Raw genomic sequence first — 13,694 nt, 5'->3', positions numbered from 1 at the left:
CGGGGCGGCCCCGGGGGGACCCGGCTTCCGCGCCTGTGAGTGCGGGGTGGTGGTCCCAAGAGAGCGACTCCCGGGGGGAGGAGGATCCCTGGGGATGGAGGAGACAGTCCTCCAGGGAGAGGGAGCCCAGATTCCATATGCAACAGTGCAAGGGAATCGCAGGGGCTATTTGAGGAAGGGGGCCCCTGGCTTTTGGGGTTGGGTCCTGAGGGCTCCAATTTTGCAAGCAATGAGGGTTCTTAGGGGCCTGTGATGTCCCACGTGAGAGAATTGGCGCCAGCTTTCATGCTTTGAGTCAAAATGGGGATCTCAGAATTGAGGGGCCTGAGAACTTTTGGGAGGGGGACTCGAATTCTGAGACGTTGAGTAAGGAGTCTCCAGGGACCAAGCAAGAGTCTCAGGGCCGCATGGGGGACGTATCAGTTTCTGTGTCTTTGGGTGGGAAGGTTCCGTATGGGAATGCCTGTGAGGTGGGGCACTGGAGAGAAGAAAGTTGATCCGAAGAGCTAAGAGGGAGAGGGAACAGAGAAGGGGGTTTTGTGTGTGTGTCTGGGGGGGGGGGTGTTTCCGCAGGACCTGAGTTGCGGGGGTCCCACGTGCGAGAGAAATTAAGATAAGAGGCTTTAAGGAAGGGGCGCCCCCTGGGGGCGGAGAGGACAGGAGGTGTATGCATCAGGCACTCCTAGAGATGGGGAGCCTTGGGGGTTCAGGTGAGGTGGGGGAGGGCGCGCCACCTGTTGTTCCAGGATGCAAAAGTGGGCAGACTCTCTGGGATCGGGGCCTCCCTGCCCCCTACCCCGCAGACCCTATGGAGTTGGGGAGTGGGGGCCCCTGGCGCCGAGAACTCGCCCAGCCTGGCCCCCAGCCAGCCCAGCCCGGCCGGCGTGAGCTCATCTCCCGCCTGAGCCCCCGCCCGCTGCCACTCCCTCTCTCCTCCCCTTCCTCCCTCTTTCTTTCACTCTTTCCCGGCCCGGCCCCAATGTGCCTGTGCCAGGCGCCATGCCCAGGCGGGTGCCAAGCCCCTGGGGGTGCAAGGAGTGGCATGTGAGGTGGAGGCTGACCTCAGAGGGACCCCTATGTCCTCAACTCCCCGCTCTGCCAGGGCTGTGGGGCATGACATTGGTTGTGCCCATCTAGCGGCCCACCCTGGGTGTAGGCACCCCCAGGGAGCTGGCCTGGGGGCCTGCACTCAGGCCAAGAGAAGGCAGATAAATGCCTCTGGAGTCTGGGAAATGCCCTCCGACCTGGCTGGTTTCCCACCACCTCCATCAGAGACCCTTCTTCCCATTTTGCAATTTTGATTCCTAGTGAAGCCTCTTCTAGGCCCCACTACTCAATTAAAAGCCCCTATTAGACCACCCTGGAGTCGTGGTCCCACACTCTTACCTAGGGGAGCCCAGAATTTTTGCTACTAGGCCCTAGGCCCCCTCTCCACCCCTGGCAACAGACTTTAGAGACCACTCCTCCAGTGAAGTTCCCTCTCATTCTTCCCTCCCACCTCCCAAACTGTGCCTTTCCCTAGAGAACTCTGTCATATTGTCCAGAAGTCCTGCTCTTCTAGCTCACCCCCTTCCCCAGGAACTTTTGATCCCATTTATCTTCAGAGAACCCCAGGGTTGGTCTTGATAAGTGGATTCTCCCAAGAGGACTCCAGACACTGTGCTCCTCACAGGCAGCCATTAATAAAAAGCCTTTGGCACCTAATCCTTAGCTGGGAGGGGAGGGGATTCCACGTAGGGTCTCGGCCAATTGAGCCTCTTAAGTGCTGATGACTTCCAGGAATTCCACTTCACTATCTAAACCCTGCTTTCAGCACCCTCAAACTGGTTGTCTACTAGGCGGCACTAAAGTCCTGTTTTCTAGGTAACTGTCCACAAAAGAACTCCTGCTGAAAGGGCACCTCAGTTTCCTCTGAGCTAGGTTCCTCCCTCCCAGAAACCTCCAGCTGACTTTGAACTCGAGAGGGCTGCCCTTTAGTCGATCTCCTCCCAGGACTCCAGTCCCTTTATCCTTCTAAATGGAGGTGGCTCTCCGTGCCCTTTCCTCTCTACAGTTGTGGCTCAGAATCCCACACGCGCCTCCCCCGGCCGTCTGCCTCCTCCCTCCCCTCCGCACAGCTGTCTCCAGCTGTTCTCTGCAGCCCCGGGAGAGAGAGGGAGGGGGTGCCCTCGCAGGACAGTCCGGCCTCCTTTGGCTCAAAGGTCCCGGGGCTCCCCAAGGGTCCGGAATGCGGAGCCTCCGCCCTGCCCCCGCCGCACCTCTCTCTTTGTTTACCCCGCCGCACAGCTGGCAGTGCCCCGCCCAGAGGTGGCCTGGGGCCCAGCGAGGGCGCGCAGAGGGGAGTGGAGGCGCGTTCCCGCTCTTGGCCCCGCCCGGGTGCTACTGGAGGCGGTAAGGCAGAGCTAGAGCTCTAAGGCCCCAGCCAGAAAGAAGTTGGGCGGAGACAAAGCGCGGTGGGCGGAACTAGTGCACCCGGACGGCCTGGAGGTGGGGTGGGAGGGGCGTGAACTAGTGAGCCGGGCGAATCAGAGTGCGGAAAAGGGAGATGGGAGGGGCTAGAGGCGGCAGGTTAAGCTCCTGGATAGGCAGGGCTTAGAATCCCGCGGGTAGAAGGTAATGTGAGAGGGGCTAGAAAGGGGGCACAGCCAGGGGGCTGGGATAGGACTTCGTGGACCTAGCAGAGGGAGTGTGGGCGGGCATAGAATGCGAAGGAGACAGAGTTGGGCGGGGAGTTATGCCAGGGAGTGGTTAAAATGTGGTTTAGGTCAATGGAAGGGATCAGCATCGGATGGGGTCAGCGCCGTCTGGGTTGGTCTGGAACCCCGTGGACTCAACCAGAAAGTGGGATCAGAAAGGTTGACATGAAAGTTAATAAACAGTCTGAGGGCTGGCCGGCCTCACGCCTGTAATCCCAGCACTTTGGGAGGCTGAGGCAGGAGGATTGCCTGAGCCCAGGAGTCCAAGACCAGCCTGGCCAACATAGTGAGACCCCGCCTCTACAAAATTTTTTAAAAAACATGACCCGATGTAGTGCACGCCTGTCGTCTCAGCTACTTAGGAGGCTGAGGTGGGAGGATCACTTCAGCTTAGGAGGTCGAGGCTGCAGAGCCTTGATCACGGCACTGCATTCCAGCCTGGGCAATAGTGCGAGATCCTGCGGACTTAGTGGGTGGTGCTGTACCTCTGATGGCTGAACTACTGGACTGGGCCAATGCTAATGCCAGAACTGGGGCGGGGCCACATGACAGCTGAGGGCGGATCGACTTAGAAATGAATGATACCTTGAGGGAATAGGAACTTCGCTGGCCCCAGGGGAACATGCCAGGAATGGTGGCGCCCCTGAGTGTCTTTGTTCTTCTCCCAGTCCTGTGTCCCTTAATCTGTCACAATGGCGGTGTATGCGTGAAGCCTGACCGCTGCCTCTGTCCCCCGGACTTCGCTGGCAAGTTCTGCCAGTTGCACTCCTCGGGCGCCCGGCCTCCGGCCCCGGCTATACCAGGACTCACCCGCTCCGTGTACACTATGCCACTGGCCAACCACCGCGACGACGAGCACGGTGAGGAAAGTGTGGCCAGAGTCCCTCCGACCCCTCTGTCAAGCATTTCACCGTGCCCCTGACCCTCAACTTTCCCGCCTTCCAGAACACCTTTGCCCAACTCGCCCTCCCCCGCTTGTCTAGCCCCAGCCCGTAAAAACCCGTGTAGAAATCCCTTTGCCCGGCCGTGCCTCCCCTAGGCGTGGCATCTATGGTGAGCGTCCACGTGGAGCACCCGCAGGAGGCGTCGGTGGTGGTGCACCAGGTGGAGCGTGTGTCTGGCCCTTGGGAGGAGGCGGACGCCGAGGCGGTGGCGCGGGCGGAAGCGGCGGCGCGGGCGGAGGCGGCAGCGCCCTACACGGTGTTGGCACAGAGCGCGCCGCGGGAAGACGGCTACTCGGACGCCTCGGGCTTCGGTTACTGCTTTCGGGAGCTGCGCGGAGGCGAAGTGAGAGGAGGCCGGTGGGGAGGGGCCCGGAGCGTGCCTCCGCGCGAGGGCGCGCTCACCCAACACTTCCCCGCAGTGCGCGTCCCCGCTGCCCGGGCTCCGGACGCAGGAGGTCTGCTGCCGAGGGGCCGGCTTGGCCTGGGGCGTTCACGACTGTCAGCTGTGCTCCGAGCGCCTGGGTAAGTCCCAGGACGTCCCTGAGGTGCTCGGAGCTGGGGAGGGGTGAGAACCTCACCGCTCCTACTCTGCCCTAGATAAACCCAGTTCACAAATTGTAGCCACGCCTACCCCACTGTGGAGGCGACTTCCATTCCTGAGCTTTTCATACCACTCTGGGACCACCCACCCCATTTTCTGACTTTGGCCACTCTATTCTCACCCTGCTTTTGTGCCATGGCACCTCCCATGTCTTTGAGAGTCTCCAGGTCAGCCAACCTAAGGCTGACCCTGCACTCAACTACAGCCAACATCTTTTAGTCCCTTCCACCCAGTCTTCGTCTCTGCCCACTCCATTCTCGCTCAGTCCACCTGTCCCTGGCCCACCCCTCTCCTCTCGCCACAGGGAACTCCGGAAGAGTGGGCGCCCCAGATGGACCTTGTCCAACCGGCTTTGAAAGAGTTAATGGGTCCTGCGAAGGTGCGATGGGGCAGGAGTGAGAGGGGCTTGGTTCTGGGGGCGGGATATGCAGGGATCAAGTTGCTGACTCCACAGTGACCTCCCCAACCCTGGCAGATGTGGATGAGTGCGCGACTGGCGGGCGCTGCCAGCACGGGGAGTGTGCAAACACGCGCGGCGGGTACACGTGCGTGTGCCCCGACGGCTTTCTGCTCGACTCGTCCCGCAGCAGCTGCATCTGTGAGCCACCAGCAGGGAGTTGAGGCTGAGTCCCATGCCCTCCCTGCCCTCAGACCACGTCCCAGAGCATACTGGGGCTTTTAATTCCCTCGGACCCCCACAGATCCTCCCAGAGTTCCGAGTTCCTCTCAGTCAGCCTTAGAGCCCCCTCAGAACTTCTCAGATTCTCATACAGCCTCAGCATCCCTGGACCACCTTTAGATCTTTCAAGTCTTTTGGATCCAGATCCCTCCAGACTCCCAGACTTTTTTTTTTTTTTTTTTTTTTTTTTTTGAGATGGAGTCTCGCTCTGTCACCCAGGTTGGAGTGCAGTGGCGCGATCTCGGCTCACTGCAACCTCTGCCTCCCGGGTTCAAGTGATTCTCCTGCCTCGGCCTCCCGAGCAGCTAGAATTACAGGCGGGCACCACCATGCCTGGCTTTTTTTTTTTTTTTTTTTTTGTATTTTTGGTAGAGACAAGGTTTCACCATGTTGGCCAGACTGGCCTCAAACCCCTGACTTTAAGGGATCTGCCCAACTCAGCCTCCCAAAGTGCTGGGATTACAGGCGTAAGCCACCGCGCCCAGCTCTCCCAGACTTTCTGGAATCCTTCTCAGACCCTCAAATCCTCTCCTTCCCCTCGAGACTCGACTTTCTTCAGATCTTGAGATCCTTCTCAAAGTCTCATTCACCACTGACACCTCATAGGCTCCAAGCCCTTCTCAGACCTCCAGAGCCCACTGCTGTCCTTCAGACCTCTCCCAAATGCCCCTCGCACCCAGCAGCCCCCACCCCCAACCCCGGAACCATTCCCCTCTCTCCCAAATCCCTCAGTGCCGCAGCATTCCCAGCCCCGCCCTGAAGAATTTCCTCCCTGCTCCTCGCAGCCCAACACGTGATCTCAGAGGCCAAAGGGCCCTGCTTCCGCGTGCTCCGCGACGGCGGCTGTTCGCTGCCCATTCTGCGGAACATCACTAAACAGATCTGCTGCTGCAGCCGCGTGGGCAAGGCCTGGGGCCGAGGCTGCCAGCTCTGCCCACCCTTCGGCTCAGGTGAGCCCCTGCGGCCGTGCCTAACCCTACACGCAACACATGTGGCGCTCCTTCTACGCTCCGCCCTCCAACCCTGAGTCTCACCGCCCCTAACCTGGCTGGGCTCCAGCCTTGGCCACGCCCCAGCCTCTGCGACCCGTGGGCCTCAGACTGGACCTCATCCACGGCTCCACCTCCATCCGTAGCCACACCCACCCCTCCATCCGTAGCCACACCTATCCCGGAGCCCCCAAGTTAGGTTTTGTCTCCTGAGCGTCAACGCCCAGTCTCATCCTGTCCCTGAGCTTTAACCAAGTCCTTAGCTTCTGAGACACTGCCTTCAGCTTAGCCCCACCCCAGGCATGCCTCTCCCTGAGACACCTCCCTGGCATTCTATCTTCCGCTTAAAACTAAATCCCACAAGGGAGCTATTTCCTAGCCTCCAAGTCTGTCCCTGTAGACCCAACCAGACCCTACCCTCAACTCTGTCCCTACCACCATCCCAAATGGGGGAAAACGCCCTTGGTCCCACCTTTAGCCTCTGAGACATTCTACTCTTTGGCCAGGACACCACCCCATCCCAGCCTCCAACTCAAAACTCTGACACTGTCCCGCCAAGCCCTGCCCCCAGCCAAGCCCAGGGTGTGGGCTTGCCATCGCTTTCCTCCTGCTCTCTTGTCCTCTCCGTGTCTCTCTCTCTTTCCTATTCCCAGAGGGTTTCCGGGAGATCTGCCCTGCTGGCCCTGGCTACCACTACTCGGCCTCCGACCTCCGCTACAACACCAGACCCCTGGGCCAGGAGCCACCCCGAGTGTCACTCAGCCAGCCTCGTACCCTGCCAGCCACCTCTCGGCCATCTGCAGGTGAGCTGGCTCTGGCAGAAGTGGGTGCCATCTTCAAGGGGCTGCCCAAGCCCCATAGTGAAAGGAGGCAAGAGAGGATTTGGGCTCCACTCGTTGATACCCCTTCTTCATCAGGCTTTCTGCCCACCCATCGCCCGGAGCCCCGGCCTGACCCCCGGCCTGATCCCCGGCCCGGCCCTGAGCTTCCCTTGCCCAGCATCCCTGCCTGGACTGGTCCTGAGATCCCTGATTCAGGTTTGATAGAAAGAATTGAGGGCATTGGGCCGGGAGTGGTGGCTCACGCCTGTAATCCCAGCACTTTGGGAGGCTGAGGAGGGTGGATCATCAGGTCAGGAGTTCAAGACCAGCCTGGCCAACATGGCGAAACCTCGTCTCTACTAAAACTACAAAAATTAGCTGGTGTGATGGCAGATGCCTGTATCCCAGTTACTAGGGAGGCTGAGGCAGGAGAATCGCTTGAACCCAGGAGGCAGAGGTAGCAGTGAGCTGAGATTGTGCCATTGTACTCCAGCCTGAGCGACAAGAGCAACACTCCGTTTCAAAAAAAAAAAAAGAATTGAGGGCACTGATGGGGGTATTACAGGTGGGATTCTGGGGTAAGGAGACTCCAAGGTGAAGATTTCAGGATACAGCAAATAGGAATGTTATGGGCAGAGAGAAGCATTTGAAGGGTTGGGTGGTAGATCAGGAGCTGGAGTCGGAGTTGTGCTCTTCTGTGTCAATTGAGCAAGTCACTTAACCTCTGAGACTCAGTTTTCTCATCGGTAAAATGGGGATTATTGTTGAGATGTCTCTGAAGTGTCTGACACCTAGTAAGTGCTCAGATACTTACGGTAGATAATTATTTCTCAGGTAGGGCACTAAGAATGTATCTCAGGCAGAGGGTTGGAGGGCAAACTATTCAAAGCCAGTGACCTTGGGGTGGCATTATGAGGGGATTCGGCCAAGGATCTGATGAGAATGTTCCAGGATAAAAAAAAATGGAGATCAGAAGACTGGGCTTGCTTGGGGAGGAGACATCCATGAAGGTGTTTTATGGATGTCTCCGGGGGTGGGGGTTGTACTGGGAGGAAAGGAACGGAGGATTCAGAGGTGGGGGAACCCTGGCTGACTGGACCCCCCAGGTCCTTCCTCCGGCATGTGTCAGCGCAACCCCCAGGTCTGCGGCCCAGGACGCTGCATTTCCCGGCCCAGCGGTTACACCTGTGCTTGCGACTCTGGCTTCCGGCTCAGCCCCCAGGGCACCCGATGCATTGGTGAGCAAGGCGGAGGGGGTGGAAGGAGGCGGGGCGGGGGGCTTTGCCCGGTCACCTTGTCACCAGTCCCCTCCGTGTCCTCAGATGTGGACGAATGTCGCCGCGTGCCCCCGCCCTGTGCTCCCGGGCGCTGCGAGAACTCACCAGGCAGCTTCCGCTGCGTATGCGGCCCGGGCTTCCGAACCGGCCCACGGGCTACGGAATGCCTGGGTGAGAAATTTGCCCCACCCGGCTCCAGGCCCACCCCAGGGTCTCGCTCCTGCTCTCACTCCAGAGCCTCTCCACCCCTCCCACGCTTCCCCTGTCTGGTGCCGCCCCAGGACCGCTGTTCCCTGGTCCTTGGCCCCGCCCTTCCCTGCCCCGCCTCCACCCAGCTCCCCCCTCCCTTTGACCCCACCCCTACCTAGCTCCCAAACTGCCAGTTTCTACTGGGGCCTGGTCGCCGCTCGTATTGCTCTGCCCCCACGCCCAGGCCCCGCCCTTATTGGCCACGCCTCTCCCCGTCCCAGACTAACTCCCTCCCCCAGGCCCCGCCACTGTCCTGCAACTGCGGCAACCAATCTCCTGACCACGACCCCTGATTCCAACCCTGCCACACCAGAGCCCCAGCCCCAAACTGATCCTTTCTTCTCTAGCCCCGACCCCACCTTCCCTTTGCTCAGTCCCCAAAGCTCTCCTTTCTGCCCTTGCCCTACCAAACCCTACCCTCTCCAATTGCCCCTCTCACTGTGCACTTCTCCGCCTGTCCTGGCCGGTCCCTAGCCTGGCTCTGGCCCAAGCTTGGCCCCGCTCCCGCTTCCCCCTACCCCCGCCTCTCTGCGTCGCTTCTCCCGGGACTGTCTGCCCCAGTCCCAGCCGCCTGGTCTGTGCCCACAGACGTGGACGAGTGCCACCGCGTGCCGCCGCCGTGTGACCTCGGGCGCTGCGAAAACACGCCAGGCAGCTTCCTGTGCGTGTGCCCCGCCGGGTACCAGGCTGCACCACACGGAGCCAGCTGCCAGGGTGAGGGCCTGGGAGGGGCAGCTGGGAATGGGTGTGAGGGGTTGGGTAGAGCGCGATGATGAGGGCCGGAGAGACTGAACAACAGGGCAAAGCGAGCTGACTGATGGGAGACAGAGGCCAGGCTCTGGAGCAGACGTGTGGCCTAATGGCAGTAGAGAGACCTGGGATGGAGAGTCCAAGTGATGGGAAACAGAAAGGCTGAGTCATGGAAGATGGGGAAGCAGAGTGAGGAGGGATGGAGATGTCCGTAATCAGGTAAGGGGAGCAGAGTTATAGAGGACAGAGGAGAAGGAGGCCTTCTCATGGGGACTACAGAGACAGAGCCATCTAGGCAGCTTAGGAGGGATTGGTGGAGGATACAGAGTCAGATGATGGTTACAAGGAGGAATAGTGATGGGGTCGGGGGATAGAATGATGGAGGGTGGAAAGCCAAAGTGACAGAGGTCAGGGAGGCAGAGGGGAGCAAGTGACCCCGGGTCCCCTGCCCTGTGCAGATGTGGATGAATGCACCCAGAGCCCAGGCCTGTGTGGCCGAGGGGCCTGCGAGAACCTGCCCGGCTCTTTCCGCTGTGTTTGCCCGGCTGGCTTCCGGGGCTCGGCGTGTGAAGAGGATGTGGATGAGTGTGCCCAGGAGCCGCCGCCCTGCGGGCCTGGCCGCTGTGACAACACGGCAGGCTCCTTTCACTGTGCCTGCCCTGCTGGCTTCCGCTCCCGAGGGCCCGGGGCCCCCTGCCAAGGTGAGGGTGCTGAGCCCAGCCCCACTCCATCACTGTTTGCTGTGGGGACTGGAGAGAGATTGAGGGGCAGAGAGGCAGAGTGATGGGGCTCAGGGATGGAGAACAGGGGCTGAGGGATGGAGAACAGGGGCTGAGGGATGGGGACCTCACTCCAGAGTCTTCCCTCCTTTCAACAAAATAAGATAGTGCTCCCCACCCCTCCTCCCTTTTTGAAAGATACTCTTGTGCTTATGGGAACCCTGAGGAGGAGGTCACCTGAGGCAGGGCAGGCAACATGGAGTTGGTGCCTTAGCCCCACCCTAGTAGCTGGAGAGACCATTGAATGGGGACACGAAGAAGGGAGGAAGGCATCTGTCTTCCTGGGAAGAGGGAGCAGCCTGAGGCAAGTCTAGGAGGCTGGCTCAAGACTGGAATGCTGGGGTGGGTGGTGATGGCCATGGGGATGGATTCAGGCCCTTTCCTCAGCCTGATTGGTCCCCTCTGCTCCAGATGTGGACGAGTGTGCCCGAAGCCCCCCACCCTGCACCTACGGCCGGTGTGAGAACACAGAAGGCAGCTTCCAGTGTGTCTGCCCCACGGGCTTCCAACCCAACGCTGCTGGCTCCGAGTGCGAGGGTGAGGCCGGGGAGGGGGGGAGGAGTGTGGATGGGTGAGGGGGGCATTGGGCCACTTCTTCAAGGCCACCCTCTCCCCTGCCCCCTAGATGTGGATGAGTGTGAGAACCACCTGGCATGCCCTGGGCAGGAGTGTGTGAACTCACCTGGCTCCTTCCAGTGCAGGCCCTGTCCTCCTGGCCACCACCTGCACCGTGGCAGATGCACTGGTGAGACCAGGCCCTGGCTGTGACCTTGGGCCTGCACCATGACCCCTGACCCTTGTCCCAGATCATAACTATGACCTGGCCCATAACCTCCTGACCTGGACCTCAGTCCCTCAGTCCCCAGAGCCTGTGACTCCTGACCCTGACCTGGACCACAACTCTTGACCCTGAATGTGACTCCTAAGACCCAACTTGACAGTGACATTTGACCCGAACCATCACCCTTGATGATAGTCCCTGCCCATACCCTGATAGCAATTGTGACCCTCATGACTCTGGCCCTGAATGTGACCTGTAACTCCTGAATTTGACTGTGACATTTGACCCTAATCATAACCACTAACCATAGCACTGACCATAACCTTGACTGTGTGACTCTTGGTCCTGTCTCTTTCACAGCCCCTGCCTCTTCTCAGAATCCCTTCTCTGGAACCTGGTTGGGTTCATAATCCCTGACCCTGGCCCCTGACTTGAGGCAGAATTCTGGACCCTGACTGTAACTTCTGATGCTAACTGGACTCAGATTCCAGTCACTAACTCCGACCCATGGCTCACCCGAATCCCATCCAGTGGTCCTGGTTTATAATACTTGACTGGTCCCTTGCCCTAGTTCATTTCTGATCCTTGTCTAAGCCAGAGTCCCCTCTCCTGACTCCAAAATCCTGGCACAGGTAGTTCCTAGAAACCTAGACACACAGGACTCGCAACCATGGTCCCCGAAACCCGGGAACCTTGGTCAGCCCTACCCACTTCTGCCATAGAGCCCTCCCCTGGCCTCCAACTCATGACACTTCCCACCACCTCCCCCAGACCCCCTACTCCAAGGGGATTCGTCTGGACCCTTTCTGAACACCCCCACCCCCCACAGATGTGGACGAATGCAGTTCGGGTGCCCCTCCCTGTGGTCCCCACGGCCACTGCACTAACACCGAAGGCTCCTTCCGCTGCAGCTGCGCGCCAGGCTACCGGGCGCCGTCGGGTCGGCCCGGGCCCTGCGCAGGTGAGCAGCATAGGGACCCGCCAGAGAGCCTGGGAGTAGGGCCTGAGTTTCAGGCCAAAGCCGGCTGGAAAGGTGGAGGCGGGACCAAGGCTCCCTGTGGGAGCTGCTCAGAAACCTGGCATTGGTGGAGGCGGGGTTACTGCGGTGTGGGCGGGGCTTGTGTCTGGGAGGCCGGGTCCTGTGACTCCGCCCAAACTCCCGCGGACCTTAGACGTGAACGAGTGCCTGGAGGGCGATTTCTGCTTCCCTCACGGCGAGTGCCTCAACACTGACGGCTCCTTTGCCTGTACTTGTGCCCCCGGCTACCGACCCGGACCCCGCGGAGCCTCTTGCCTCGGTTCGTACCCAGGCTGGTCCTGGCTCCGGAAAGGGTGGGCTTAGGGCAGGAAAAGGCGGGACGGGGAGAAGAGGGCGAAAAGGGGAAAACGAGTTTTTGGCCGGGATCATCCAGCACGATCGGGGGCAGCTGGTGGGAGTCTCGAGGCAGTGGGCGGGGAGGGGTATGGAGAGGAAAGGGCGGAGTCTGGGTAATTGGACAATGATTGGAAAGAAGCTGTTCTAAACCCGTCGGGGGCTGGTGCTTGCAGGGAGGGAAGGAGCCTGAGGCAGGTTGGGGAAGGCGTGAAAGGCCTAGGAGCGCCGAGGAGCGGTGGAGGGGTGTGGACTGGAATGTTAGGCGGAGGGGGAGGTGGGCCGGGCTTTTGGACGCCCTGTCCCGCAGACGTGGACGAGTGCAGCGAGGAGGACCTTTGCCAGAGCGGCATCTGTACCAACACCGACGGCTCCTTCGAGTGCATCTGTCCTCCGGGACACCGCGCCGGCCCGGACCTCGCTTCCTGCCTCGGTGAGAGGCCCCGCCCCGGCCTGATCCCTCCTCCCTCCGACTCCCGGACTCGCGCATTGGCCTCCCACCTCTGTCTTTCCTCCTCCGCTTCTCCCCTCCCCTTACCTCCTTCCCCCTCCTCCTCTCCTAGCCTCCCCGTCTCTCCTCTACCCAAATCTTCCCCTGCCCTCTCTGCTTCCCTGGCTTCCCTTTTCTGACTCTCCTCTTCCCTCCTTGTCTCCCCCATCTTGCCTCCCTGCTTCCCACATCCGACCACCCGACCTCCCTCCTCAGACGTGGACGAATGTCGCGAGCGGGGCCCGGCCCTGTGCGGGTCGCAGCGCTGTGAGAACTCCCCCGGCTCCTACCGCTGTGTCCGGGACTGCGATCCTGGGTACCATGCGGGCCCCGAGGGCACCTGTGACGGTAAGCCTGCCCCCTCCACCTCCGCTAGCGCTCGCAACGGGGTGCTGGAGGCTGCTCCCTTGGGGACTGAGGAGGGGCGCCCTACTTCCCAGACTTAGGGGGAGGGAAAGCACAGTATCTCTGTAGTGGAAAGCAGTCACTGTGTCCATGTATTTTCTTGTGTCAGTACCACGGCGAAGCCTCCCTTCCAGCCGCAGTCCATTCCGCCTCTGCAGTTGAAGCCCAGTTCACATTTTAGGCTATGCCCCCAGTAAGACACCTCCCCAAAACTGTTAGGCCCCGCCCCTTCCAGTCGGCCTCTGGATTAAAACCCCCTCTTCAGGCCCCTTCTCTTCCTAACAGAAGTTTGGACGCGCCCTTTCCCTGTCCTCCACCAGTCCTACTTCCAGCCTTCCCTCCAAAGAGGCCCAATCCCGGCGACCCTAGGCCTCATCCTTGCCCAATGAGAAATTCCCAAGGTGAAATTCTCCTAGCGTTGGCCTCCGCCCGTTTAAGCTCTGCCCTTCCATGGCCTCTCTGCACTGGCCTTTCCATTCGCTCAGATGGCTTCAGTCTCTCGGAACACATAGGCCCTCCTTCCTATCTCTGCTCCGCCCACAGACCCGCCCCTTGCCTTCTCTTACCTTCCAGGTCTTCCCACCCGCCCCGCAATTTCACCCCTCCCGGGTCAGACTCCAGCGAGGCAGGAGGGTGGGGCTAATCTTCCATATAGTTTAAATTTTTTTTTGTGGGGAGGTGATGATGTGTGAGTCCGCATCTTGTGGCACACTTGAAACAAAACATCTGTGGGCTGCCGTTGACTCTGCTAGACCTCTGATTCACGGAAGTCTAGCTTCCTAAGATCGTATTCGTTAATTCCACAAGAATTCATTAAGCACCTACTCTGTGCCAGTGTCCGGAAAAGAAAGTAAGTGCAAC

General features: G+C 59.9%; 1 protein-coding gene across 3 annotated transcripts in view; it reads left to right on the top strand.

The window, feature by feature from the left end:
* LTBP4 (latent transforming growth factor beta binding protein 4) overlaps nucleotides 1-13,694 on the top strand; it is a 37,530-nt gene that overhangs the window by 9,053 nt on the left and 14,783 nt on the right. For 2 of the 3 annotated variants that reach the window (XM_011983721.1, XM_011983729.1), the window contains exons 5-22: nucleotides 3,365-3,556; nucleotides 3,736-3,983; nucleotides 4,060-4,162; nucleotides 4,546-4,620; nucleotides 4,717-4,839; nucleotides 5,706-5,870; nucleotides 6,563-6,712; nucleotides 6,827-6,946; nucleotides 7,837-7,968; nucleotides 8,053-8,178; nucleotides 8,845-8,970; nucleotides 9,465-9,707; nucleotides 10,197-10,322; nucleotides 10,411-10,530; nucleotides 11,396-11,527; nucleotides 11,739-11,864; nucleotides 12,249-12,371; nucleotides 12,645-12,776. In XM_011983721.1, the coding sequence (XP_011839111.1) occupies nucleotides 3,365-3,556; nucleotides 3,736-3,983; nucleotides 4,060-4,162; nucleotides 4,546-4,620; nucleotides 4,717-4,839; nucleotides 5,706-5,870; nucleotides 6,563-6,712; nucleotides 6,827-6,946; nucleotides 7,837-7,968; nucleotides 8,053-8,178; nucleotides 8,845-8,970; nucleotides 9,465-9,707; nucleotides 10,197-10,322; nucleotides 10,411-10,530; nucleotides 11,396-11,527; nucleotides 11,739-11,864; nucleotides 12,249-12,371; nucleotides 12,645-12,776 (2,562 nt within the window). Of the gene's footprint in view, nucleotides 1-6; nucleotides 36-3,364; nucleotides 3,557-3,735; nucleotides 3,984-4,059; nucleotides 4,163-4,545; nucleotides 4,621-4,716; nucleotides 4,840-5,705; nucleotides 5,871-6,562; nucleotides 6,713-6,826; nucleotides 6,947-7,836; nucleotides 7,969-8,052; nucleotides 8,179-8,844; nucleotides 8,971-9,464; nucleotides 9,708-10,196; nucleotides 10,323-10,410; nucleotides 10,531-11,395; nucleotides 11,528-11,738; nucleotides 11,865-12,248; nucleotides 12,372-12,644; nucleotides 12,777-13,694 lie in introns of those variants that run through there. The other variant, XM_011983734.1, reaches the window with a different exon arrangement.

Source organism: Mandrillus leucophaeus, unplaced genomic scaffold (assembly GCF_000951045.1).
Source record: "Mandrillus leucophaeus isolate KB7577 unplaced genomic scaffold, Mleu.le_1.0 Scaffold106, whole genome shotgun sequence".
NCBI classification, from domain to species: Eukaryota; Metazoa; Chordata; class Mammalia; order Primates; family Cercopithecidae; genus Mandrillus; species Mandrillus leucophaeus.
The sequence above is the reverse complement of the archived record's forward strand: the minus strand, read 5'-3'. Positions and strand labels throughout refer to the sequence as shown.